The sequence below is a fragment of the Halictus rubicundus genome, chromosome 18 (assembly GCF_050948215.1).
Source record: "Halictus rubicundus isolate RS-2024b chromosome 18, iyHalRubi1_principal, whole genome shotgun sequence".
In the NCBI taxonomy this organism is placed as follows: domain Eukaryota; kingdom Metazoa; phylum Arthropoda; class Insecta; order Hymenoptera; family Halictidae; genus Halictus; species Halictus rubicundus.
Genome location: NC_135166.1, coordinates 8086268 through 8113851, shown reverse-complemented (window position 1 = coordinate 8113851; position 27584 = coordinate 8086268). Strand labels below are relative to the sequence as shown.

The window sequence follows — 27584 nt, the reverse complement described above, 5'->3', positions numbered from 1 at the left end:
ATGGTACGTGAGCCCGCTTATCCGTTGACGTACACCGTGTTGCACTGCTCTTGTCGGATGCACATAGCGAGCGTACAGAGTGCTCGAAAAACAATGAGCTTTCGAGAAAAAGTACTTCAACAGCGATGCATGTCCCCTTCTCATCCTTGCGAGATTTAATCCTGCTTCTCTGCTGATCATTTTTTCTAAAGCTCGAAGCGTATGGCATCGCAAGCCCGTGCAATCATCTTTATTGACAAAGCTTCCCGTTTTCCGCGAGAAAGAAATCGAGCACAACATGGAGATCTGAAGTGCGTGACCGATAAAATTACTGACTGAGATAAAACCGGCTAATTGCTTGCGAATGCACGTGGATATTACTTGCTAATCATCTTTTCAGAATATTTCCTTCCAACTAATTATTTAATTTTTTCCTTACTGTACGTACTTTGAATTATTTCTCGCATGCATCTCCATCCGATAGCGCCGTTATATTTGCGATGGCGTAATGACGACCTATCCGGTATTCATTATTTTATTACAGTGTTCAACTCGGTTACTAATTTCGACAGCGGACGTTCAAACGTTGCGCGAAACATCCCGAGAATTTGAAATTGAAACAAACGGGTATCGGCCCTGTTCACCGAGGGATTCGCCTCGAACGGATACATTCCTCCGCGAGGATCGCAAAGGACGATCCGGGAACGCTCGGGGATGGAAGAATGCGCGGGACAAGCGAAGCAGTTCAAATGCCTCGCCTCTGATCTCGGTACAACGTCCTTGATTGAGCGAGTCGATGCATAATTCGAAATAAACCGCCTGTGCCGATATACTTGAGTCTATTTCCGAAGTGGTAACCGACGAGCAGGCGTTGTTGCACAAGAAACCTTATCGTTAAATGCCATCTACGCGATTTCATCCTCCGCGCATCGTCGGAGCTGGATTTTCGCTAGCCTTTCGAATCGATGCCGTTGTCGAAAAGTTCTTCAAAGTTAACACCGTATCTACCGGAAGCCTATTAACCCTACGAACACCGAACCATAAGCAGTCACGCGAAAACTTAGGGATGGGGGCCGTTATTTTTTCCCGCACATTTTAGCACGAGCCTTCTTCAATATTGCTTTCTTCAAAAATCATTTAGCCGTAAGTGCAATTTTTTCAAATTTTCTTAGGGCCAAACTTTGATCAGAAATATAATTTAAAAAATTTTGGAAAACCTCCTCGTTAACGTATACAGGGAAACAAGAGGAATTAAACGATAAAAATGTTTTAAGTCATCGTTTATAGTTCCTGAAACATTGAATATAGGGAAATTTACATGGGCGGGTGTACAATGTCCGATTCCCCTTAAGCGGAAGGTTGCATTAATGCATTAAAATTTTGTGTAACGAAAGTGAATTTCTGACGTCCTCAGAAAATTTATTCCGAAAGACTGAATACAGTAAACACGCAAGAAGATCAGAGTGGAAGATGTTGCATGCTCCTTTCATCAGTGACGCTAACAAACGAGTCGTATTCTCACAAGAATACAATTAACAAAGAAGCAACTAAGGAGTCGCGGCAGCGTTGGGAAGATGTAAAAGCTGTTGGATCAAAGAGGGCCCGAAGACCGTGGAAGGGTTAAACAGAATACGATCAACGCGTCTGTTCGGGTCGTGGGTTGAACATGTCTGCAACGCGAGAAGAACGGAGGCAAAGGGGTGCAACGAACTTCTGGGTAATTAGGAAAACGAAAAAGAGGATCAAAGAGCAACCGCGGGACGAGACGAGGAGTCCCGGAAGCATAGAATTTCGAGAACAGGAGATAAGGCACGTCTGGGCTGTGTGTCGCGACGATTCAGCGGGGCGGTGTGTACCCGTGCTACCAGATTATGGCTCATTCGCTTAGATACAAGCGTATCTACCTGAATATCGGGCGCGCGGTTAGGCGAACGTTTACACTAGCCTGGCGCGGCGTTTCGAGCACGTTGCGCGAGTTTGCGCGTGACTGGCACTTCTATGAGTCCTCGTTACACTGCCGTCGACGTATCGGCAATTAGAGGAATCACTGATTCCGCGGGCTTAATTGCAATGGAGAAAACTCGTTGTTCGCGAGACGGCCATTTTTGTGGACGGCCACGCTCGACTGAAATCCCAATTTCCCTCCAATCGCACTGTCGATGGTAAGACTCCTTTTCAATTTAATTTTGACAATCTGCTTTGTTATATACGGAGACCTTGCCTTCGTGACTCTGTTACTCCCTTTTTGGAAGCACGTGTTCATGTGGGAGGTCCGGCTCGCGCACGCCCAAATAAGCAACACTCCCCTTATGGGAAAGCATATATGTACATCTGGGAAAATTCGGAGAAATGTCCTCCAGATTTTTCCATACCTCCGACTGCCATTTCTAACCAAATTCGACCAGGGTGCGGCGCAAATTAGTTCCCACGACTTTTCAGCCCCTTCGGGTGGTCGGACAGAAAAGTGTTTCGTACCAAAGTTAATCAGTATTTGACCGACAAGAAATTGCAATTTTTGAAATTAAAAAAAAATGGATTTTCAACAAAAAAATCAAGGTCGCTGTCATATCTTTTAATGGAACTGGGTATTTTTAATTTCATAATATTGTAGGCGACGTCGAAACGAATTGAACGACCTGCTATACGATGACTTTCAGATGACCTTGAAAGACAATATCGCGATGAATCAATTGCCAAAATATTTGAAATATTTCGACGGCACGTAATAGCAACGCCTCGCATTTAGAGGTAAACAAATGAACGTAAACATTGCTTCAGAACTTAACTTTAAAAAAACCAAATTTACTATTAGCGTACCGGTTCATTGTTATAACGTATCTCACAATTTCATGTAATGAACTAACGACACAAACGTTGAGGAAATGAGCATTCACAATGTTTATGTTCATTTGTTTACCTCTAAATGCGAGGCGTTGTTATTACTTGCCGTCGAAATATTTCAAATATTCTGGCAATTGATACATGGCGATATTATCTTTCAAGGTCATCTGAAAGTCATTGTATAGCAGGTCGTTGAATTCGTTTCGACGTCGCCTACAATATTATGAAGTTAAAAATACCCAGTTCCATTAAAAGGGTTGACAGCGACCTTGATTTCTTGTTGAAAATCGATTTTTTTTTAATTTAAACTATTACAATTTCTTGTCGGTTAAATACTGATTAACTTTGGTAAGAAACATTTTTCTGTTCGATCATCCGAAGAGGCTGAAAAATCGTGGGGACTAATTTGCGCCGCACCCTGTATACAGTGAATTCTCGATATACAGGGTGTTCACTTGAAAACTTTCCAGCCGAATATCTCGAAAAGTATAAAAGATATTAAAAAAGTGTAAAACACGTGTCCAAGGATTTCGAGGGGGAAAGCGGGGGGCAGTATCAGTATTTTATATGGGTTGCGTTTTCAAAGTCATTTGAAGGTCAACTTTGTTTTTTCAAAAGGAATCCTATATTTTTTATTATGGGAACTTAACATACGTAAACAGACCAGGAATTTTCGTAGGATACTTTTTTTATTCGCTCAATAGTTTCGGAGATGTTTAAAGAGAAGTAGAGCGAAGCATATTATTGTGTAAAATTCTTTGACGCAAATCGTTGATGTTTTCCACTAGCACGTAACGTTGTACTAGCACATACCGTTTGAAAACAAAATTATCCTCTATTGATCTCTTGTTTATGTTGTCTGTCTTTCGTAATAAGAGATACTATATCGTAGTACAATTAATTGTATAAAATGGTGTATTCTTTAGAAGAACGAGTAGAAATGATTTTTATTTGTGGAGCTGATGAGTGTGCTCGTCGAACTGCTGCTACGTTTAATGAGAGCCATCCTGATACACTTGTTTCTCATACGTACGTGCTACAATTAATTGTAAAGTTTCAGGAAACATGATCGGTGACTTTAAAAAGAAACCAGCCAAAAATTAATAAAAGAAGCTGATCAAATCGAAATTATAGAACAAGTTTCAACAAGTTTCAATGGTAACTGGTGTATCAGTGGGATCTGTGCACAAATTACTTAAACATAACAAGTTTCATCCTTATAAAATGTAGTTGCATCAAAAGTTACTGAACGATGACTTTGACAGGCGGATTGAGTTTTGTGAGGAATTGACAAATATGATCAACGTCACTCCTAATCTAATTAAAAACATTTGTTTTAGTGAAGAATGCACTTTTTTCTTAAACGATGCTGTAAATCGTCATAACCATCGTTATTGGAGTGACGAAAGTCCACATCTTATTAGAGAAAGTAATTCTCAATGGCCGGAAGAAATAAATGTTTGGGCAGGCATTTTAGGAAATGCTATTATAGATTTTTCCAAGAGAATTTGAATGGCAATCTGTATTTAAATTTGCTGAACGACATCATTGATCCACTTATAAAAGAAAATCTTGAAAACCAAAGAAAACTTTTGTACTTCCAACATGATAGTGCTGCCCCGCATTACACGTTACCAGTTCTCCAGTGGTTAAACAATCGATTCCCACTAAGATGGATCGGGAGAAGAAGTTTTATTGAGTGGCCACTAAGATCACCAGATCTGACTCCTGTCGACTTCTTTTTGTGGGGACACTTAAAATCTGTTGTTTATAAAACACAACCAGAAAGCTTCAACGATTTGCGTCGCAGACTTGTACAGGAATGTAGAGCTATTCCAACAGATACCTTCAAAAATGTTCGTTCAGAATTTGAGAATCGTCTGTATTATTGTTTAGAAAACAACGCAAAACATTTTGAAAATTTGTTACAGTTATAAAGAAATTACAAACTTTCTCGCATTATAAGCATGACTGGCTCTACTTCTCTTTAAATATCTCCGAAGCTAGTGCACAGATAAAAAAAAGTATCCTACGAAAATTGCCGGCGTTTTACGTATAATAAGATCCCATAATAAAAAAATATAGGTTTCCATTTGAAAAAACAAAGTTGACCTTCAAATGACCTTGAAAACGACACCCAAATAAAAAACCGATACTGCCCCCCGCTTTTCCCCTCGAAATCCTTGGACGCGTGTTTTACATTTTTTAATATCTTTCATACTTTTCGAGATATTCGGCTGGAAAGTTTTCAAATGAACACCCTGTATGTCAACAAGACGGGTCTTGCCAGCGTCGTGTATCATCCAGGAGACACACCTGATCTGAGGTCTCTCGACCTGCGTGGCTCATCACAGGGTGTACCCCGCGGTAGTAGGGATAATTCCACGACATTTATCATCCAGATCTTGGCGACATTTAAAGGCATCGGCTAGTTCACGACCTTCCTATCTAGTGGCGACCCGATGGTGAAACAGACTTCAGCTAGTCCATGAAACCACTCTCTATCGGTGATGAAACAGGCATCGGCTAGTCCACGACAACCTATCCTGTGACACCCGGTGATGAAACAGGCATCGGCTAGTTCACGACTTTCCCGTGTAAGCGAACAAACTTCGGTCCACGCATAAACTGCTTAGCCCTCGACTCGTAACACCTCTTTCTTCTGTACCCTCGTTCTGTCTATTTTCCTCAGATATCCACCCGGCAGCGAATTATATTTCCAAGAACATTGTATTTCTCCTTCCGAGGTAAATATTATTCCAAATTAACGGCTTTGCGAAAGAAGTTTGTCCCCAAAATGACTTTTCAACTTTCGGTACCGTTTTGGAACTACGGAGTATGTGAGATATAATGCGACCAACGACGAGAATTCACGCACGCCATTCGAACGGTGCACGCAACAGAATCATTCCCGCGGAGAAAAATGACCCTTCGGCTGTGCACAGGTCAAGCAGGCAGGAGCCATTCGAACGCAGCGATGATAGTCTATCCCAGATTACTTTATCACGCGATCTACGCCGTGATGAGGGTCTATAGGCGGCCAAGACCGTTCGCAGGTTGGGATAGGTTGATAGGTCGGCCAACGTCGGGGTCAGGCCGAGACGATGGGGTAAAGTAACGCTAATGACGCTGCCGCGATAATATACACGCGGCCCGCCATTTGTCCGGCTCGATGATCAGCATAAATAGCAGGGAAACGTTTCACCGTGAAAAATAGCTTGCGTTCTCCGTGATCCCTATCTGTCCCAAGCGAACGGAGATTATCGACTTTGCGTGTACTACGCGCATTTCTACCCTCGCGAAACGAGAATGGGGAAGATGTTTATAGAAGATCGAAAATCGACCGGAGATTCACGAGCCAAGGCCAATGACAATTAACTTCGTTATTTTAAGCAAAAGCGGTGCCTCGCGCGTTGAAAACATACACTTCTTTTCAGTTTACCAGCGAGAAAAACAGACAGGTTTTCCCGGTTTCATGATTTCCAGCGAGTACGGGAAACGTTAAGATCACAAAGCGTGATCTTTGATCTATAAAGTAAAAATACTTTATGAAATATGGAAATTAATAGACTATGTAGCACGGCAAATACAGGCTTCATTGGAGTCCATAATACGTACCCGTTTCATATTTATCATACATAAATATTGCATCTCGTAAAATTTTATTTCGCTTTTGCTGGAAATTCCAATACGATTTTAATAAAACAATGAATATTAATATGAAACGGTGAATTTGTTATTCGAACGTTTACATATGAAATGTATACATGTTACTGAAAGTCTCGGCGAATACGGAAAGAGGCTCTGCGGTTTCACCTGCTGACTATCAGCGTCTAAATAATACAAAGCGATGCACAATTGATTCACAATGTCACTTGACTAATCCGATAATGACAGAGAGAGGGTAACTTTTTCCCCTCAATTTCCACGGTCTGGCGACACCAGAGTCGCCGGATCAAAACTTGTCTCCTCACTCTACCTTCCCCTTCTACGACGGTATTCTCCCACGCTTTCGCCACGGCCCGGTCACGTGACGCGTTTCCTCTCTGTCGTGTATGTGTCGCAATGTCACGTGACTAATCCGGCACTGGCGGAGAGAGGGTAACTTTTTCCCCTCAATTCGGGTGAATTCGCCTGATCTGACGACTCTGACCGACGCTGCCCCTAGCTTCTATCGCAGCGCCGATGTACCTGTACCCTGACGCGCAAAAGCGCTCATATTTCGGAACAAGTCAATCGAAATATGCGAGTGCACCTGACCTAGGGGTTACATGCTATCTCGGTTCCCTATTGAACAGCAACGCGCTGGTTTTGCCCAACTAAATCAACGGCAACTGCTCGTTTCCACCTTGAATAACTGCCGCCATGCATCGGTAACGCGAATAGGCGAGCGGGTCGAGCGGTTTCGCAAAAAGTCGCGGAGCGACAAAGCGTATCGGAACGGTCGATATAGTAACGGGCCATCACGGCGAAGCGGAGAGAGTTGTCGGTGGATTGGCGAAACAGGCGCGAGTGCGGCGCTGCCGAGCTTGCGAATAAATCGCGCGGCCGGTGTGCGAACACGAAATCGCGTGGGCTGGCTGGTACTCCGCTTGTAACGTGACCATATCGATCCGTCGTCGCCGAAGAAGGGTCTCTCGAACGGTTAACGCGGAATAATACAATTCCAGAAACACTACAACGACCCTCTCCGCACGACGAAAATGGCCGTGTCGTCGGAGGAACGGAACATTCCGCCGCGGGATCCGCGCGATCCGCCACCATCAATTCATCTATAAGTCGGAACGATGTGAATTTATGGGACGCCCGGTATCGCGAGAAACCATCGTCGGCCGTTAATCGCGCGATGTCGTAATTCACCTTCACCAGGCGGGGTCAGATGCCACCGGTGTGTCGCGTTCACCGACGCACACTTTTACGTATACAGGGTGGTTCGCCAGGTATCGGCAAGCCGATTTACGTGTGATCGTTATTTTTCCGTTTGATGTTATCAGTTTTATGTTTTTGTACATTGATGCGTGGAGAACTCGTGAACAGTACCGCCCTTAGCACCGGGCAAACGGGTCACTTACCCCTGACCCTGCGCTTAACACATTCATTGCCAATGTGACCGATAAATCACATACATGGGAATTTGTGTGTTTGGTTTTACGATTTGATACTTTCTTTTTGTGTGTGCTTCTTACAAATTAAAGCAGCAGCATCATAGCAGTGTTACATTTTTCCATAAAAAACTTGAATTTTCATTAAGACAAAATTTATATACAGGCTGGTTAGTAACTGGTACTACAATAAAGTAAATGGGGTGATTGTACATAAAATGTAAGTCGAAACAGTAGAATAAGAGTTTTTCGTACGAGGCTTAGTTTCGAGAAAACCGGATTTGGAAATTCAGTGAACACTCGTGCTATTGAATAAGAATCGCCTGACGCGTCTGTTCATGACATACCGGTTCTACTTCTTTCAAATGTGAAGCACGCGGACGTGGCGGATCTTCGAAGTCGATTTTCTCGAAAACAAGCATGAAAAAATTTTGTTGTATATTTCTCATTTACTTTTTTGCGTAGAATCATCCCCTTTCCGTTTACACCACCAGTTACTGACCACCCTGTATATGTATACACAAACGGGGTGGTTCACGTAACTTGCTCACCTTCAGTAATTCCGTTACTTGTGATAATATGAAAAAATTATATATACAAAAGTTGCGTGGTGTAGAGGGGGAAATATCATGATGTAAACATTTCTTCTGCGCGCAAAGGCGTCGTGGAGATTTCAAGGGCACCTTGATTTCTTTAAATGGAAACACACAGAATACGTTTCATATGTACTCACCATATTCAAGTCGAGGGACATCAGTTCGAGCACCTAGTAGCTTTCAGGCACGTTTTGAAAATGATTTCAATAATATCTCGTTAACTAAATAAGACTTTAGAAATTAAGCACGGCATAAATGGTATCCATTGATGGTGTTTGTACAGCAAGATGTATAACGATGAAAGGATCGCTAAGATTGAGAGCTGAAATTGATGGAGAGAGGTGTTTGTACCTCAAGGGTCATTACAGAGAGGATTACGAAGGTTCTTGGAATAATTCTGCGGCGCGTTTGAACCGATAAAGAGAGTATAGTAAAAAACGAATTTATAGGAAAAGATAAAAGAAACTGCTTCGATAGTTTTGAGCGATCGAATGATTAAAAATTTGACGTTTCATATTACGCGGCTTAGTAGTATAACTCGGAGTGATATTTACGTCTTAAGAAGTTGTGGGAGCAAAATGAGAGACCGCACGGTCACGTCGGGATTTCACCCTCTATAACTCAGGGGGTGAGTTCGGTCGTTGACGCGTTATTACCTTCTCTCCCCCTGTCTCAGGCGTAGGTGTGTATCCCTCTAATATTAACGACTTAATAAACTATTAAGTGAAAACGGGATCTGCAGATTGTTTACTTTATGGACCCATAAAGCAAAGCGAGCGGGACTTTTAATAAAAGGTATAAAAGTCCAAATAATAATTACGAAAATGTGGTCGTAACGGACGAAACACGAGAAAGATGGAATTTTATAAACGTTTTTAACGCGAAGAAATAACTGCACTCTCAGGTTTCAAAAGCGTTCTCCAAACAATCTGGAGTATTGCCCGGCGCCTTTGTAAATCATGATTCACATTGGTGTCGAAAGATTGACTATGACACGTACACACCTCGCTCAAATGTTTTTACTCCGACCGGTTTAAACTAAAACGCTCGCACGTGCATCATCGTGCTATTATCCTAGCAGCAAGAACTTCCGGTGTCGACGAGCGAACATAATCCACCAGTCACGCCGATGAAAGAAATATGTATCGCGTAAAACGCTAACACCGGACTGCCTGCATTATCGACTCCCACTATTTCAGTCTCAAAGGCGATCAGATTGTTTTCGAATGCTTCGGAAGACATCGCTTATGTGTCTCTTTGGCGAAGAACTTCGCGCGTCTGAACCCAGTGTTCCTTCGCGTTGGAAGTTAAAGGCGAATCTTATAGACGCGTCAAAACTTCCTAACAACTTTGGAATCTGCCGACACGATTAAATTACGCAGAAAGTAATTTAGTTTCGATTTAAAGTCTAAATACTAGAGCTAGACAGCCAGTTCCCAAAGTTTTCCTCGAAGTTTTCGAAAGAATAATATCTGCGAGGTAGTAGTCGAAGAAGAAGAAGCAGAAAAAGAGAAAGAAAACGGACAAAACTGTTTGAAGTACGATTCTTTTATAGGTCGGATACTGTTCAAGAATCTCGAATCAATTTTAAGATTCCCAGTTTGAAACCAAGCGAGAATTGGTACCGTTCCGTTCTTCGTAGTACACAAGGTATGTCTAGAAAACAAACCAAACTCTCGGATTTGATTAGATCACTGCTGTTCAGCTAGTCTCGAAAGATGAAGGGAGGAAGCACGAATTAAGGGGAAAATGTCCCCCCCCCCCCTCTGCCAGGCCGGAGTATGCACAACCAGTGTCGCCAATCAAGACTTGCTCCCCCACTCAAATTTCCCCTTCTACCGCGCTGTTCCCCAAGTTTTCAACGCGTTTCGTCTCTGTTGTTGCATACTCCGGTACTGGTGGAGAGAGGGTAACTTTTTCCCCTCAATTCGTGCTCCCTCCCCACATCTGGCGATACTGTGCATAACAGAGACGAACCGCGTCAAGTGACCGTGCCGCGGCGGAAGCGTGGGGAATAGCACGGTAGAAGGGGAAATTAGAATGGGGGAACAAGTCTTGATCTGGCAACTATGGCATGGCGTGTGCCCATGCCCGCCACAAGGCTTGTTGAACAGCGCTGGACCAGATGTTACGCAAAGCAAAACATTAGGCACAGTTGTAGCAACTATCGCGAATCGCGACAATTATTTTGCTTAAAATTGTGTTACGCGCGTAAGTAGATTAAAAAATTGACAGTTTGTCTTCGATATCAATGTAAACACCAGAAATGACAATAAATTCTTTTCTTTAAGTATTCTAACGGTATATCTATCGGTATTTATCGGTCACTTTTTCAGTATCGCTATAATTACGATAAAATTGATTATTATTTCCAAAGTATTTTTACCCACAGATTTAGAACCAGTATTATTTCAATGTCGATATTATGTTAGCGAATACCGAAACAAATGCAGTAACACAATCGTTTTGGTATGATATCAAAATCAGAGTAATTACCGGCATGTTTATAATAATACATACATGTACTATGCCAGTGGAAAAAAAAATTAGAATTTACAATAGTTGACATCTTTTATATATACAGGTAGCGATATCAACATGTATCAATCTTTCTTGCGGCCGCGACTACGCTACGATTTGGAGCCGAAGAAAAACCGAAAATATAATAGTATTTTTTCTATATCGGTTTCGGTAGACCCTCATTAGTGCAATGCCAATAACAAAATAATTTTTAAATCCCTGGCTATCGAGAAGAAGGTTCTAGAAGTAATTGGTTCGTTCCAGGACATACCGAGTGTACTGTCAAGCATAAAAATGTTCACAGCATTGTTCTTGAAGTTGTAACCAAGAGTAGAAAATGACACAGCTAACCATAGGGTGCCAGTGTCGGGCATAGGGTAATTTACGCGTGACGCGGGTCCGTTCAGGAAGCGCGCGCGCAATATCTCGAAATGAAGAACAATCAAAAGCCTGTGATACGGCGTAGACAACGATCGCCGAGCTATAGCCGGCTGACGATACTCATCGGTGCTCGTCGGTGCTCGTCGGTGTCCGAGAGGCCCTCATTTGCCAGTCAAAGCAAGAGAGAATCTTTAAAACACTGACAAGGTCGCGCCGTTGCAGGCAGAACGGTTCAACGTGGCGCCCAGAGAGACACACAGTGGAAAACATCGTTCGTGTCCCGTGGAGATACTGTCTCGGCGTGTACCGAGACGAGAACGAGAACGAGAACGAGAACGAGAACGAGAACGAGAGTAAAAAAAGAGTGACACAGATTCAAGTGCAAGGTTGGGTACAGGCTTGAAGGGGACGTTTGAGACTGCCAAGGTATTTCCGTCTCGCTTCCTCGCCGATAGGTTCGGGATAGAGGGACAGAGGCGGGCGCAAAGGATCGATCCGTATGAATGAATCAGATATTCTCTATCATTGCACCCATTAAATCACCTCTCCGGATACCATTTACCCACTGAAGTAAATCGACCTGTCCCCTGTTACGCAATTATCCCCATTATTATCGTTCGCTCTGCGACTGCGACTGCGAAAAACCAGGCTGCGGATTTTCACGCGTTCGCGGTGTCTACGACAATGCACAACGTTAACGCGTGAAATTGGTTCAATGGAAGTTTAATAAGATCCGTGTGCGCAGTTCCTGGTGTTCCCGTAAAGACAACGTACGAACATCTATACGCGCATGGAGGTCCGCACTGTCCGCAGTCTGAAGATTCTACGCGTAGAATCTTTAACCTCAAAGGGTGCTAAACCGTCACCCCTAATACGTTTTATGATAAGATTATCGCTACCGATAATCCGAATGAATTCCCACGAGTTTTCTGTTAGCAATCGCTACGTTTTTTTGTTTGATAATGTAGAAGCGAAATGCGAACGGGACGACACTTCAGCCTGGATAGCCTTGAAGGTTACGTGCGTAGAACCGCAAGTCTCGCAATTCCATTGGAGAGAAAAAATCAAATACTACTATTACCGTGTACTGTAGGCTGATTTGCAAATGCTTTGCGTTCTTTTATTCAGTTTCGATTCGTTCGTCGAACGTTGTGGATCTCGATGTCGAGCGAGAAGAAACTAGAACTCGTTCGACGGGTTCATTCGGTGAATCGAAAGTAATATTTCTGCGAAAGTTAAGTAGGCGATGCACCGCTAGATGGTCGAGGGGTTGAAAATTGTAGAGGCACTTACATTTTGCCGTGGTCCGCCATCGGGAGGGTCGGTCTCGCGGCGCAAACACGTCGTCGCCCTCTCGAAACCACTCGATCAGGCCGTTGCAGCTGGTGTACGCTGGCTGCTCGACAGTGGGGACGACTTTCGTTGCCGTAACGCCGGATTCGGTCGGCGTGAAGCGCGAGTAAACGCCACGACGATCACGGAGACGGATAAAACCGTGTATCACACGGCGGCATAGAGCAGCCGGCTTCGCGTTAGTTCAAAAACGAAACAGATTCTGGAGGAGGAGGAGGGGGGGAGAGGGGATGAAGGAATAAGTGACAGGGACGTACCGCGTGCGCGACGTTGATTGTTTCACGCCGTGCCACCCGTAACCTGTAACCCGTAACCCGTAACTCTCTCTGGCTGTCTCGCTTCGACTCGCTGACTACCGAGGCCCCGTACGAACGAATGGAACTAACGAGGAATCGATTCGCTGGGACGCGGACGCCGAATACACGCGTTCAACCGTGCGAGACACGCGGAGACCACCGCCGCGTAACGATGCCACGATACACGACCGCAGAAAGCCAGTTTTTCCAGCGAAAATGCGATTACGGACACACCAGTACTCCCGGCCCAGACTGTCATCGATTGTTGACGAGTGTCGCGGACCATCGGGGCCGCTCGCAACTACATCGTGCTGCCATCTCGCGCGAACAAGCCGACCGTTCTAGCGCGGCGAACTTGCAAGGCTCTCCGTCGATAAAAACGGAATCCACAGTATCTTCATTTTTCGAAAAATTTTGGAGCAAAACTGAACCAGGGTTGTGCAGAATTACAATTGAATTACTCCAGGAATTATAATTACAAAGTAATTAAATCATATTGTAATTTATAATTCAGATCTTCATTCAATTAAATTACAATGTAATTCGTAATTGCAATTGAATACAATTATAAAATACGTTGCAATTAAACTATATCAATTACGAATTACGATGTAATTAAATAAAAATTAAAGATTAAGGAATAATAAAGTAATAGGTAAACCTTCGTCCATGTGAAGGTTTCAAACAGAAGGAATTTATTATTTATAAATTTATAATATCTGAACAGAAATAACTTCTGCGTTACAAATTTTTTAAATTTCAAACATAAATATAAGAAGCAGAAAAAGGAAACATGTCTCTACTTTACCTAGGTTACGATACATATTAAAGGAAAAAGTAACGACAATCATCTAATGAGACTCATTAAACAAACATTAATATTATATGTAAGTAAAATGAAATACATTATCTAATAACAAAAAACTGAGAAAAGGAACGTTTTTAGACTACCAGTAACCAATAAGAGGATCACTTTGACGTATTAAATTCTTCAAAGTTCTGGGCTATACATAATTTGGAGAGCTGTATTTTAATTATATTGTATTTCAATTACACATCTGATTAAAATAATTAGTAATTGAATTAATTGAAAGGTTTGAATTATATAATTCAGTTACGATGTAGTTGAATTACTATATAATTGAAATACAATGTAATTAAATTGTGCAATTGAATTAGTACAACTCTGGCTGTACTTCAATTATATTGTATTTCAATTACACATCTGATTAAGATATTTCAATTACACATCTGATTAAAATAATTAGTAATTGAATTAATTGAAAGGTTTGAATTATGTAATTCAGTTACAACGTAGTTGAATTGCTATATAATTGAAATACAATGTAATTCAATTGTGCAATTGAACTGAATTAGCACAATTCTGAACTGAACCAATAAAACCATTTTTTTTATACGGTCAATATCTGTGTATTTTTTAAGACAGGATTTCATAAATTTCAAGAAGCTTAGGGTTTTACATTTATTTTAGCTTGAGTCGCGTTTGATATTTGCATTTTATTACATTTAATTCCCTAGTTAATGTATTTGATTATTGATTCAATTTTGCACCAATGCAAAATGCAGGCAAACCTCCTGTAACGCGATTAATTCGTACCGGCTTATAAGAAACTCAGAATTAGTACAGGGGAGACCAAATTAAAATTTGGATACAAATTAAATCGCAATTTTTTCTCCACTTTATAGGAGGGTTTACTGTATTAACAAACAGATATAATTTATATTTTGTTCAAAAACCTTTGATGCAAAATATCAACAATTGTAACGCCAAGTGTGTTCACATTTTATGAAACATCAAATTCTAGAAGTGCATTGTACTAGTTTTGTAAAAAACACTAAACAGAACACTTTAAAGTACCACAATGATAAGAGTTTCACAAAATATTAGAAGATAAGTACTTACCGTATCAAAAAAATGGAATATCAACCGTAAAGTGGTTGAAAAATATTCATATTCAGTATTCATATTCTACGAGGAAGAAATACAATCGTTATTTTATTTAGCACAATTTCTAGATCACCTCATGCGCGTATCTCCATGTTCTTACGACACTGATACCTTGGTTGCCTCATTGATACGAAGTATCTGGTTTTACGAGGGTACAAATTGCTCCAGTATTTATCTATAATAACATGCTCTCGATAGACATTGTAACGAGACGAAGGACGTGGACTTATTTCCATCGAAAACATGTAATTGAATGTTACGAGGAGATTGAAAGACGCACGAGAGGTCAATCTTTTCGCTCTTCCCGCAAAGAGAGGGGTACTGTTTACAAGAATCAGAAGAAAATTAAACGTATCGTCGATTAAACGCATTTAGCGTGGAGTTCGAAGCGAGGTCAATAACGTCTACGCGTTTTTCAGCTGATCCGTTTATCTCATGATCCGGATTAGAAAAATAGAAATCACAATTGTAGCATGTGATAAACTGCTGCTTATCGCGCGGCATTTAAGCGTCGGTATCTCGTAGGACTGAGCGCACACAAAGGCTACGGTCTACCGGAACATTTCCTGCGCGTCTAAATCTTACTCATTCCTGATAGTGATATGACTAATTGCGACGATAATCATAACATATAACACGACCTGGCCTCTTTTTATACGACTAATATGACAGTCGAGCGTTTCTTGCATTTCAGACGTGACACACGAGCGCTGACTTTTGTATCGTTCACTAATCACACGAAAAAATGCATAATGATTAATGCACAGATACGAATCTTTCCTAGCAACACGATAGTCGATATCCAAGCGCCTGTTCGGTTGCAAAACAACATCCGTGTGTGTGTGTGTGTGTCATTGTAATTCGCGCTGCTTAATTGCGAATGGATTTCGTTGTTTACCTTGATGGAAATTTTTCGGCGGAAACAATGCGCTTCAAAGATGAGAATAACTTTGCTACGAACTCCCTATTTTACATACAATAGTATGTTGGGCTAGAGATCACAGAATCGCGCGCATTGTTCCTTCGCGTCGTGTATGAATAACAAAAGAGGTTAACAAAGTTTACAAAATTTATAATTCCGCCATGGCGCCGAACCGTTCGCACCTACGCAGCGTTGCCCGCGACGCCAACGGATGCGAGCAGGACCGTTCTTCGGTCGAGTAAACCATCCTGCGTGACCGTGCAAATTGTTTCGTTTAAACGATCAGCGTTTCGTTTCATATTTAACGTCGGCGGTTAATTACAGATAACATACTTCATTAGTATTTATGATCCCCGTGCCGTTTCGTCTCGGTCGAGCGTACACACTTTCCACAGAATTAATGCAATCGTAACGACCTCGGCAGTTTACATTCCCGTCGACGCTTCCAAAGAAATCATTTTCTCAGGCAGCAACAATGCCTTTGTTCCGTTTTTCCATCAGGTGTTGCATCGCCTCCTTCCTAGCCAATAACCTTGGCTGCTGCAAAACAAGATAAATGCTACTAAACTCTGCCAGTAGAACAGACTCCACATCTATTTCCTGTTCGGCTGAATCTCGCTGAAGACGGTTGCCCTTTGCAAACGTTGTCGTGACCCTTAACGTTCCAGAAACGAGCAGTTTCGAGTTAAGTTATATAGTCTCGTCGCCGCCCGAACCGGTATGGTTATTGGTATGAAAATCAAATCGATTGACATTGTGTACACGTATGTGGCACGAATGCCGCATATAATCGTGCTCTTTCCGCGGCGACCGTACCGAATCTAACAACAACGTGTGTCCACAGACGCACGATATCTATCCTCTCGGTCGAGCATGTTTTATCTCCCTCGAAATTGCGCGCCGCATCGCGCCGGACCGAAACGCACGTGCGTTTTGCAAGAGTTAACGGGAGCGGGTGTTGACTCATTTCGCGCCCAGTTCCACGGCTGCGTCGTTAAACTTGCTCTTGTCCGTCGCAGCTGCGTCGTTGAACAGATAAAGATGGAGACAAAGGGGGCGAGCAAGAGAGGGCAAGAGGGAGAGCAGAGTCCACGATCGATTCCATTTTCACTCGGTATTGTTCGCAATCCGTTCCGCGACATTTCACGTTCGAGTATTTCCTTCTTTGTTTTAGAAAATTCCGCGATGTCAGCGGCCATATGACGTTATCTCGCGTTCCCAGCCGACAGGGGAAGGACGCGGACACCGTCGTGTTCTAGGTGTATCGCGAGTCGCGAATGTCCAAGTCGCCGAGGCTCCGTGCGACTACTCGATTTCCAGTTTTAGCGTGTCGCATTGCAAAATCGCTGATACACCGCGAGGCCATACCTTCGGAACGAAATTGCGTTCGATCGATAGCTTATCATTGCTCGAGCGTGTCCGCAAGCGTACCCCTTTCGAAGGGTGCACACAAAAATTCGGGTTTTGAAAAACACGCTTTCAGAATTCCAGTAATTTTAGAAACCGGTTTTCGAATTTTTAAAATTTGTCCAAACAAAACCGGTTTCGAAAAACCGGCAAATCCTATCGCCCATGTTTACCGAATCCGGCCACGGGCACCCCGGTGGCCCGACGCGGCCCGAGTCTGGCTCAATTTGGCTACAGGTGGCCCGAATCTAATCGCGAGCACCCACGTGGCCCGAATTCGTCCGAGACTGGTTCAATGTAGTCTGTGGATGGCCCGAATACATCCGAACCTGCCACAGCCACTCGCATTGTTGGGATGCGTATCGTTTATTGCACTTGGAGTTACGCACTTGCGAGAGTTATTGTGATTGAATAAAAACTAAAATAACTGTCCTTTTTATTCGCGTTACGCGCAGATAAGATAATGAGGGAAGCTGCAGAACCACGGTTGCGTCAGGGAAACATTGCGATTTCAATTTCTAAATGCGCACATGACGATACATGACATGTACGCTTGCGTTGGGGAGTACGTCGCTTCAATGCCTCGCGTTACCGATGCGCTACACTCGGCATTTTTTACTAGGAAGATCGAGACGCGCGCGATTCGATAGCCTCGAAAATCACGGCGAACAAGGCTTAACCTACATTTCCCCCGAGGATCGAGCGCGTGGAACAAGCGAAACAAGCGAAACAACGGACGGTGTGTATTCCTCGAGCCCGTGCAAGCCACATCGCGGCGGCACCGATTTACGGAACGGCAATGACATTCCATGGCGTCGTAATTTTTTCCAATCGGGTAACGTTCAAATGTGGCCGCTAACGCTGAGCGTTCTACGGCCTTCGCTACAGGCAGAAGTTAGCTCAAGGACGACGACCGGCCGTCTATTCGAATTTCATCATGGTGTGAGGCTAAGCAGGTGAATGTCAGCCCCTTGCGCTTCATGCCCGTAATGAGACCGATCTTCGCGACATAATGGCGTGCTCGTCGGCTAGAACCAGCTAAAAATAACGTTCAAAGAAGAAAATTAACATCGAACTCTATCCTAATTACCGTCATTTCTAATCGTAAAGAATGATAAAGGACTGACCCGATACGAGTCTTCGTACCGATCGTTAGAAACCTCGTCACATCCCAGCCACTGAATACATTGGCGATTTAGTTTAGGCAGACTTAGCATTAGAACTCCGGAGCCCGTCAAAATGACGAATTTCAAATCTTTTATTTTGCCAAATTCATAGAAATGTTTTGATATATTTCGTTATTCAAGTACAGGAACCAGCTGAAAAATAATTTCTTAGCATTCTTCAAACGTTATCTCATCAAGGTAATCGCATCCTGCGAGATTACTATCTGTCGTCGTAGGTATCTCGATTTCGGCGAAAATGATCGTAACCCGTATCTTGGTCGCACGAATGTCGCGTACTCTATCAGGTTGAAGACCTATTCTAGTTTATCATTTTTAAGAAATCGATATTTTGTTTTTCGCACTTTCTTGAAGTGTTGTAGAATATGTATGCAAGAGGATTTGTTTGAGCTCGTGAGATTAAAGTAGTTATAGGCGTTTGAAGAATGCAACGAAAATATACTCTATAAAAATATATAACTCGTGTAATATTGATTATTTTCCTATTTAAAAAATCGCGCATGCACTTCAAATAGCAATAAATATCTGTGCAAAATTCCAACGCGAATGGTCCCACAGTTCTTCTGGAAAAAATTCCGAAAAATTCGTGCAAAAGCGACCTCGAAAACCAGAATATTTCATCGCGGCATAGTGTAATGAGCAGGTACAGCGTGACTGGTAACCCAGCTTCCTCGCGTATCGTGGCCGGTACGGTTACACGGGCACCTGTACGTTGAAAAGCAGCGGAAACGGCAGGTCGAGGAACGTCTAGCCATCCGGAGGGAGCAGGTTAAGGCGCGAATATCCGACATATCAGATTGGTGAGTCACGCGTCTTGTCCGATATGTTCCGGCTACCCCGTTCACCGCCCACTAGACCTGCCGCATGACTCACCGACGATTCTTGGAAACGGAGCGCGGCGCTCGCGCTCGTTCGAAATTTTCGTCGCCGAGTGACGCCACTGTGCCCTTCCCTCGGAAACAGCAGCCGAGCCGCGAGCACGCCGTTCCCGCGGATTCTGGCACCCGGCGCTGCCACTCGGCCAGTTCCGCTTCAATGACACAGCTGCCGTTACGCAACCACCAGTCGTACGTATCGCTAGCAAAAAGCGACATAGCCGAGCGACTTTGTGGCAGACTCGCCCAGCCAATCACCGTCGGAATAGTCTGCAAAACAATCATCGTCACTGACCCTCTGCAAGAAACGGCCGATTGAGAGTCGGTCTCAGCGTTTGGGGCGTGCACGCCGCACAGTGTTTGAACCCTCGCGGGAGTCGACAGGAGTTTAATCATTTTAAAACTAATCCGTTTTCGACCCAAGACCACTAATGGTTTCTTAAAGAGGTCACCAAGATATAACGATTAATGACAAAAAATTTAATTATTTTCTTATTAAATAAAAACCTTTTTGCTCATTTTTTTTATTGCGATTTATTGTAGTATAATTACTGAACAACTTTTGTTTGAAAATTCTTGAAAATGGGCAAATAAAATCAATCGTTATTTAAAGTGTAACATGCCCAGAAGTAGTGTACAAAAAATCAAAGAGATACTTTGTGGTATTTTTTTCAGAACTCGAATCAAAGTTGATAGGCATTTAACGTGAAAAATCTGGAGAAATTGTTAGTGTATCAAAGGAGTTTTTGTGGGGATTGAAAGGCCTCATAATACTAAACAAAACATATAAAAATCCAAGTAATCCAATAAACATTCAGCAAATAGCACGCGTTTAAAAAAATATATCGAGTTTTATATTCGATGTACGCTTCAGTTTTAACAATAAATTCATATATTTAGTCAAAATTGTGCGTAGTATTACAAACTACATTATATTACTAATGTTTTACAAGAACAATTTTTTTAGATTTCATACTTCGACGATTGGACTTTTTAGCATTGTCCCGAACTCTATGCGCCGCTTCGACGCTGAAAGGAGGACTCTTGGGATGCACGTGGGCGCGCGCGAACAATGTTACGAAGATAATGGGCACCACCATGCCACGGACTAACAAGATCTTACGGTGTCTTGCAGAATCTTCTAACGATGCATATTATGAACGATTAGAAGCATTAGCGCTCCATATAGGGTGTAACTGCTTTTATAATGTAAATATGGCCAATCCCTTACAATTAGAGTTTATGGTTCACTGGTACATATATGTAGGTATACGGTACTTGCAGCGGTAATCGAGAATGCTTTAAATCATTCTAAACATTTACAGTAAGACCCTTACTGCAATATAACTGGTTACTATTATATAATCGTTAATCGACAAATAAAAATGTTCTACTAGATTTCGCATTTTCTTATCTCATAATTACTGAAATTAGAAAGGTGCTTCCATCAGAAATGATTAAATAAATTTCTTCGTTCGAGCACGTATTGTTATAAAAATTGCACGAAATCGAAATAAATTCAGTGTTGTAATTTTCGTAAAACAACGTGTAACGGTCACACTTTGTGCTCGGTACGGTTAGCGTTAAACTGGACACATTTTATTTGCGTATTTCGATAACCCTGGAGTGGAAGTGATAAGATCCGCATCGTATATGACAGCGCCCCCGAGGTGCAGCGCCCATTGATATCGTGGCCGGCGTCGTCCCTGGCACGAGCATCGCGAGCGTGGTGCGGCGAGGCACGCGATTGGTCGGCCGGGAATAGCCGGTGACGTCACACGCGTTCGTCGAGTCTCGACTCGACAAGCACAGAGCGAGTCGGAGCAGATCGTTGAGCCGAGGACCGAACGTGCGCGAACCTCGAGGTATTCCCCCAAGGTATGAGTCATCGGGCAAAGGAACATGCGATCCGTGTGTGCTGCCTTCGTGTTCCCGGTAAAACAGCATCGCCTGTCGTTTTCTCAACCGTCACCGGGTAGACTCTCCGAGACAGAGGTTATAAAACGTTACGGGGGAAACGAGGAGGTCGACTTTTCCTTTCGCGCGAGAGAACAGAAGCCAGACAATCCCGACACGATCCGTCGAACTACGTAAACATGAAGCTGGACGTGTCCGACGTGCTTTACGACAGCTCGAGCGTGTCCAGCAACAGCGGCACGTCACAGAGCTCCCGCGTCAGCCATGATTTTCTCTCCAGCATTGCGAACTCGTCCATACTGCACAGCAACGTAAGTACTCCGCCGAGCTGCACCCTATACTTTCCATAGAAAACGCTCGTAACCAAATGATAGGCTTGTAACGCTTCAAATATGGATGCTTATGCAACGATGACGCATAGATGTATATATATATATATATTTATATATATGTATATATGCACAGGTCGGGTAAACACCGCTCACGTGACATGGTCGCGTACGTGAATTTCGCAAAAATATTCCTGCAGCAGTATATACGATCACGAGTAAAAAAAAACAACAATACCGTACGCTGCGCAGACCAGTTACGTAATCAGGTTTCTTCGAATGATTAAGCGTTATTCGAATAGGTAACGTCGTTGATGAGGAGATTGCGAGTTATCGTGATATGAATATCGAAGTACCTGTCCCGGGAAGGATTAAAACCGTCTTCGGAATTCGTTGGAATTTCAACGGAGAGTTACACGACTTATGCGAACGGTAAACGCCCCGTTTGTTCGAAGAAATCTCTGCTCGCTGGGAAGGAGGAAAACATGCGACCACTTTTTCTTTCGTTTGCACGCGCGACAACTCGGATTCGATTTAATCCAGAATCCTCGGCGCATCTTTGTTCCGCGATTATTCGCAATTAACGGCGATCACAGTTGACAACCGAGTCGGAACTGCTGTCGTTCCGTCATTCGCGAATGGTACACGCGCCCAGATCTAAATTTATAAATCGCATCGCGTCATCGCTATAAACTGTTCGTCGTGAAAACATGATTTTCGATATTTATTATTCGCAGCGATTGCTTACGATTCCGATAAAATGAAAATTAGGTTGGGTAAAATGTTAATGCAATGTTGGATGCTTTTAATAAATACAATGATGTTTCCATTATTGTTCACGTTGATAAACAATAATGAAAGGAGAAATAATCGATGATAGGACAATTGCATGCTATTCTACATGAGGGAATTTTAGGGCCTTGAAGTTGGCACTATAAGATTGCGCGACAAACAGGGTAAAGCACCCAATTACTGTGGGGATACCAAGTACTGTGCCTACATTAATTATACTTATTTTTAAAGCATAATGAATATCAAAGAAGATATATATATATAACATATATATTAACTGATTTTAATAAAAAAAAAATTAATATCTCTTTTTTAATATGCACAGTAATTGGTATCCCCATATTAATTGGGTCCCTTACCCCACCGATTCGATTTGTATAAAATACAAATAAACAAATAAGTATTTGTTGTTTTGTATCTATAAACTCTTCGTACTTAGATAAGCGCTTTCAGCCTGCTACCAGCCAGCTAGGCCTCCATTTAAGGAGCACACTATGCGCGTAAGTATCGCCAATAAACTTCCGAGTTACTACGGAGTTAAACCAATGAAACGTGGTCTTACATGTTTAACGTCCATTCACTGATCTCCGCAGATCAATGGTAGTTGGCGACCACAAAGAACTATTACGATACGATTGTAGTAATATTTTCACTCGATTAAACCCGCAGGGAAACCATCTTTCCAATAAACTTCGAGAATGCGACAACAAATACCTGCAGATTTACATGACGCAGGCTATATGTAAATTAATGTCGGCGTATTTATAGAAATCACCGATTACATTAATCACCGTTTCTTTTCTCGCGCGATCCCTGGTATTTATAAAAATGTTTTCGGGAACATTTGCATCGATAAAAAATCTACGAATGCGTCAAAAATTTAAGAATACGTCAATGAATAGGAGGAAACTACAAATGCCAGGTATAAATAAGGATGATTCATTATGATAAAACTAATCTTGTTGGAGAAAGGAGATTTTTATCCTCTGCTTTTTCAAGATTTTTATTTTTCAATTAGTTTCTGAGGCATTAAGATTGTGACTTATTCAGGATGAAATTAATGACAAAAATGTTTTCAAAGAGTTTTTCCTCCAGTGCACGGATTGGGTTGGTGAAATTGAATTTGTACTGTTTTCATTTGTTTTTTTTTTGTAATAATCTTGGATTTCCACAATGAACTTTTTGCTTTACTAGCAGTAGTTTTATAGACTACTATTACAATAGCATTATGTACGAAAAACTCTGGTTTTTACAAGAAATGCGAACGAAAAATTGGGTACTTTTGACTTGTAAATGCACTGGAGGGTTAAATAGAAAAAAGTAAAGGGTTTGATTGACAATCTAATGTTTCCATGGAAGAATGTATGCAAGAAAAGAAACGAGTACATGAAATATTCGGACTTGTAATAATAATTTTCAATAAGACCAGTTTACGTTAGCATGTACAGAGAAATGTGAAATGCAGAAATATTATTGTTGAGTCCGGTGTAACGGTGAGATCAAATTCTTAAACACAGTAGGCAGCGTGCCATGGGAGGGTTTCACCGGCACCCCCATCGACTAGTTTCCCCTTGCGCCCCAGGTAGAAATTCAGTGGCAGGCGATGGTATTGATCTAGCAATTCGACTGGCATGGCTTCTGCTGTCCCCAACAGCTGTTTTATAAAGAACCCGTACACAGTCGCCTTGTGACAACGTGGTCATTTAAAACACGCGCGGATACATCGACACGCACACGGACGAACCACATGCGAGCGTTACTCGCCGCTCGAATACGCACACGAACGCGATACGAAAGCAAGCACACGTGCCTGTCGCGCGCGGGACCATAGATCGCAGTGTACTGCGCAGCATTAAATGTTATGGCAGATAGCCGGTCGAGCCAGCTGTTGTCACCTAATTATCTCCGTCGCCATTAGCGGTAGGGTTCAAACGAAAAAGTCGACCGATAAAATGCAAATATTAAGGACAAAGACCGTCCAGTCACGGAAGTCGGGGGGAACCTCTCGCAGTAGACGAACGTGAAAATATTAACGCGAAAAACAGTTCCGAGAAAGTAGTCGGTCTTTGTTCTTGGGTCGCGAAAAGGTGGGCGGTGGCCATATTTGAATATTGGGCACAGGAAGATGGAGGAGGGTCTTTCTTCGCGACGAAGCCTCTGCAGTCCTCGGTTTATGGTCTTATCTACCCGTCGAACGAAATTCGCAAACCTTGGGAGATTATTATTTATGCGCTCTTATTTCGGAGCAATTGCAATAAAGTAGTATGCCTACTATAGAGTTCTTAAAACCTCCTTGTCGAATCGCGATACATCTGAGGGATGAAATACAAAATTCAAAACCTGCACTGTACGCGACACGTGTGCGCTTCACAATTACCAAGAAAAATATAAGCATTCTCTTTTAGTAGAGCGTGTGCTGATCATTCGCTGTAAAAAGAAAAGTATTTATGTTCACCATAAAGTGATCAGGGTTCTCTGGCAATGAATTTGTGGAACATCCGTAATATCGGAATTGATATTACTGTACTTAAAACAAAAATGCTTCCCCAACACCTAAAGAAATATTTGGAAAGACCAGATGTTCCAGATGCGTTGCGAGTGCATATATTTCTCTTTTTTACTCGTTGTTCGAACATCTGTGTCTGTATCGCTGTTAGCATTGCTTTATACTTAAAAACAAAAAAATGTTCTCTATCGTACGTCGGATCTGTGACAAATATTTGGAAGAAGCTTCTATCTCTCGGCTCGACCATGAGCACCACAGGGTTAATTAACCCTGACGGAAAAACACCCTGTTTTGTATGCAGGATGATCCACAAAAGATATACCTTTTCAGAACCGGGCGTCTTTGTTCGAAGACACGTCGAGCGACAAAAGCACCCTACAGCTCAAAAGATTAATTCCTAGATCTGTTCAATTTTTCTGGACAAACCCGTCGCCGGCGCTAAAAACCATAAAAACTTTTCTGAACCGCTGTAAGTACACCATGGGAATCGTAAACCCCCGATCGGCAGCAAAGTCACGGAGGTATAATCTCGTTCCTCCCCCTGCCGAGCCATTGTGTCCCCTTTATTCCCGATATCGTGGCCGCGGCCATGTTTTATCCGCGGCGAGAGTAAAAGTACGTCGATCCTTCACCGCATAAAAAGCAAACCGACTGATGATTCACGCCGACTCATCTTATCGTTTGTTCCCCCGCCTCTCGCTCTCCGTGCATCTTGAATATTCAACGTATGTATGTACACCACGTTTCTGCGGTTTACCGAAGTTTATCCATCGAAGGACCGATCAAGGCTTCCGCCTTTCTCCGTCGCACGATTTTCGGCAGTCGAATTGTTATTCGTATCGCGCGACCCGCGGCGCAATCCCGCGGGCCTTTTGGTTTACCCAGAAACATTCGATTGACCCGGCTAACCCATTCGGGAACCCGTTAAATCGACGCCTCTTTGTCCTCGCTGGGAACAAAGCTCGACGATCCTTTCCTGCCACGGTTACGATCCTCGATTTCCTGCCCCTTTGTGTCTCTCGGTGGCTCCACGACTTTTCCTCGCTACGTGACCAACGGTACATTATCTGTTTTCCTCTGCCTGTGTTTTTCTCTATAACTCATCTCAGCGCGAGTCTCGTTCTCGACCACCCAAACGCCGAAGCGTAGCTAAAATCTTTTCAAATTGTTCGTTATCTTCGTCATACTCTTTTGTAGCCACAATTTGGTGATTTATACGAAACCTACCATCGCCGGTTGAATGACCAATTCCAAAATTTTTATTCCACAATTGAAAAATATTGAGATATCTATTGCGGTCTATTTTGTGTAATAATTTCAATTACTATTACACAAGATATAAAACTAAAATGCATAAATATCTCAAAAGTGTTTCGAGTGGACATAGCCAGTTTTTATACTGTACTATACAATTACTGAAATTATTGGAATTATTCAAGCACATATTATAGTAAAAATCATACAAAATCAACGCAAATTCAATTGCGTCATTTTTAGAAGCAACATACATATACAAGCCGCTTTGAGTGCTCGGAAGAAAGGTTTAGTGTTTAGCTTTCATATAAAAGTCTATCACTTTCAAACCTTTTGATCAAAACCTGTATAAAATTGAAATTATTACAAACTTCGATAAAAGTTTAAGAATATGAATTACTCGATCCACTCAAATAGGTGAAATGCATCTGTCGCTTTCACTGGTTACCAAACAATTTCATTTTGTAAATAATAATAAATATAACCGTAAGTCTTGGTTTTCACCATGAAACGTCGATTTCCAGACCATTATGGAGTATTTATCCTAGCTATTCACTATTTCGGTCCTTACACCATAGCCTTCGAAGGGTAATTAAAAAGTAATCCACGAACGTTAACGTTTCTACCTGATATAATTGAGGCGAATTCCAGAGGAATTATCTTCGAGTTCATGTTCGAAGAATGTGCGGTACTAAATAGAAGAAAAAAAGAAACTGTTCCTCGGTATGCATAAACCCGGATCAGTTAAACAGAGATACAGGGCTTTATTATGGGTTAACGGAGGAGCGCGTGAGTCACTCTTTGTTGACATTCTGCTTCCCTCTCTTTCTCGTTCACGATGCTTTCCACCAAAACAAGCTCGTAAATCTGTCGAGTCTTCTACTTTTCGGAAGCTTATTATATTTTCTCACACTATGTCCTGTGAAGGGTTTCCTCCGGTACACTGTTCCATTCCTTTGTGGTAGAATTTTCTAGCCGAGCAAAACAAGGTCGTAAATCGTTTGTTTTTCCTTCGGGTGGTTGTGTTATACATGTGGCAACGCTGACAATAGGTTTGTCAGGGGCAGCGACCGGAACGAGGGGCGAATAATATTCGATGTATGCGATTAGAGGAGCGCAAAAGTGAAAACGACGCTGAAAAATCGGCTCGACGGTCCCGCGGGTCGATAACAATTCCGAGCGTTGTTTGCTAACGCTGAAAATATGTTCGATAATTTGGAAACGGTTACGAGAGGCTCGCGAGAGCGGTCTTGATGCGTTTTTTACTTCTCATTGGTCGACTGATAATGCCAGCCTCCGTGGCCAGACAATAACGACCGTGTAAACTGTTTGATTTTTTATTCTTGTGCAAAGTGTGTTCA

The 27584-nt window shown here is 42.5% G+C and overlaps 1 protein-coding gene and 1 long non-coding RNA gene across 3 annotated transcripts in view; one reads left to right on the top strand and one right to left on the bottom strand.

Annotated features, from left to right (window-relative positions):
• The window catches only part of Mtd (TLD domain-containing protein mustard), a 331444-nt gene extending 318174 nt beyond the window's left edge, over positions 1-13270 (bottom strand). For both annotated transcript variants that reach the window (XM_076803624.1, XM_076803626.1), the window contains exon 1: positions 12713-13270. In XM_076803624.1, coding sequence (XP_076659739.1) covers positions 12713-12732 — 20 coding nt within the window. In that variant the 5' untranslated portion in view covers positions 12733-13270. The remainder of the gene's footprint in view (positions 1-12712) is intronic.
• Positions 13271-21145: 7875 nt separating this feature from the next.
• Positions 21146-22111, top strand: LOC143363039 (uncharacterized). The gene is made up of 2 exons (XR_013083720.1): positions 21146-21653; positions 21974-22111. It is a non-coding gene; the product is annotated as an uncharacterized LOC143363039 (long non-coding RNA).
• Positions 22112-27584: the final 5473 nt, after the last annotated feature.